This window comes from Gymnoscopelus braueri, assembly GCF_963280865.1.
Source record: "Gymnoscopelus braueri genome assembly, chromosome: 1".
Classification (NCBI taxonomy): domain Eukaryota; kingdom Metazoa; phylum Chordata; class Actinopteri; order Myctophiformes; family Myctophidae; genus Gymnoscopelus; species Gymnoscopelus braueri.
The window spans coordinates 15,261,176-15,262,948 of record NC_137603.1 but is presented as its reverse complement, the minus strand read 5'-3'; the positions used below and the strand labels follow the sequence as shown (position 1 = coordinate 15,262,948).

Below are 1,773 nucleotides of genomic sequence, written 5' to 3'. Positions count from 1 at the left end.
TCTCAAAATGAAATACACGTGATCTCAGGAGTGATGTGACAATGTAATTGGCTTGCAAACATTTTGGCAAGAGTATATTTCTTAAAAAACAAACCATATATCACGAACGCAGGATCCGATCAGCATCAAATTTTAATCGCGCGTTGCATGGCCTCCGACACTTTTCCTCCCAGCTTATTCCTCAGGTCCCGCCGGCCGCAACACACGACTCGCGTTGGTGCAACCACACTTGCAATTTCCCAAAATTGCACCGTTTTAGTTTCTTATTATGACTAAAACATACTGGAAAATAGGTCTCTTAAACCTCAGTTGAGTTTGCAATGGTGGACAGGTTGAATTTGGTATGATTTGGGTTTGGCAAACCTTTTCTGTTCTGTGTTCAACAATATTTTTTCATTTACCGCAAGTAACATTATATTGTTTTGAACTGACAGGTTTTCCAGGAGCAGCTGAATGCTGCTACTCAGAAACGAAAGGAAGAGGTGTCCAGCCGTCAAGCACGGAAGACCGAAGAGAAGGAGATGCTTAATCGCACCCGAAGGGAGTGAGTAGAGGGAGGCAAACAAATAACAGTAAAGTAAAAAACTACTTTTAATGAAAAGAATAACAAAGAAGGGCTGACAAATACCTCAGCTGAAGAAAGTTGTTCTGTGGTGTTAAGGGATCTGAAACATCTCTCTTTGTTCTTGTCTTCTAGGCTAATACTGGATCGTATCAGTCGCTTCGAGAAGATGCAGAACCTGAGAGCATCACTAGAGGACACGTGGCGACACAGCGCCCACCTCAAACGCCAACGAGAGGATGAAGAGAAGAAGTTCCTCAGGTGGGTAGAAATACAGCCACAATCAAACGTTACCCCTCAGCTTTGGCCTGCATTTCTCTATGTTGTCAACACTCTTCCATCCAATGGCATGTTTGCATACATCAGTACATTTGTGAATGACTGATGTGATTGATTAATTGATTGATTGAGTGACCGATTGATTGATTGATTGATTGATTGATTGATTGATTGATTGATTGATTGGTGCCTCCTCATTTGATTGTTTGAATACATTCATCTATTCATCCATCCATTCATTCATTCATTCAATCATTCATCATTCATCATTCAGGTCTGGTGCTCACCTCTTGATTGATCAGTGTGAGCAGTACAGGCGTTGTTACCAGTGCAAGAGGAAGACCTCCAACTGTGGACAGAGCAACATTTGGAAAGAATCTCATTACATCCCTGGTGCAAGACATATGATCTGACACTACAAACCTCAGTCAGTGCAACTGATAATTGATAACCAGTTCTGATCCAGTTCTGATCTGATCTGAAAAAATATATATCTGAAAAAAAACAGATATGTGTGAAGTACACTCTAATGTCACAATGTTCAGTATTGTGTTTGTTTCCTCTCCACATCGTGTTTGGTATTTTGTGTCAGAGGATATGTTCAATCAATAAAATTATTTAGTGTGTTTCCCTTGTTCTCCTGTACATAGTTTTGAATACTCTATGAACTGAACTACATCTTGCCAACATCACACACATACTGTAAGTGCATGCAGAAATACTGTTCAAGGTTCAAGGTTGTACTTTATTGTTACATCTTGTGTACAGGTACAGTACATACGAGTAAAACTTATTTTGGTTTCGCTTCCTTCAGACAATGCAGGAGCATAGACAATAAAAACAACAGAATAATGATAGAAATCGTAAAAAGATTTAAAGAAAAGAAAGAGTGCAAAAAAAGAGCAAAAAGAGAATAAATAAATAGCATCATC

The 1,773-nt window shown here is 39.2% G+C and overlaps 1 protein-coding gene across 1 annotated transcript in view; it reads left to right on the top strand.

Annotated features, from left to right (window-relative positions):
- The window catches only part of LOC308087686 (coiled-coil domain-containing protein 81-like), a gene marked incomplete at its 3' end in the record, with an annotated part of 11,646 nt that extends 10,392 nt beyond the window's left edge, over positions 1-1,254 (top strand). Inside the window, exons 13-15 of the mRNA XM_080431753.1 lie at positions 435-544; positions 698-823; positions 1,116-1,254. Coding sequence (XP_080287879.1) covers positions 435-544; positions 698-823; positions 1,116-1,254 — 375 coding nt within the window. The remainder of the gene's footprint in view (positions 1-434; positions 545-697; positions 824-1,115) is intronic.
- Between the last annotated feature and the right edge of the window lie 519 nt (positions 1,255-1,773).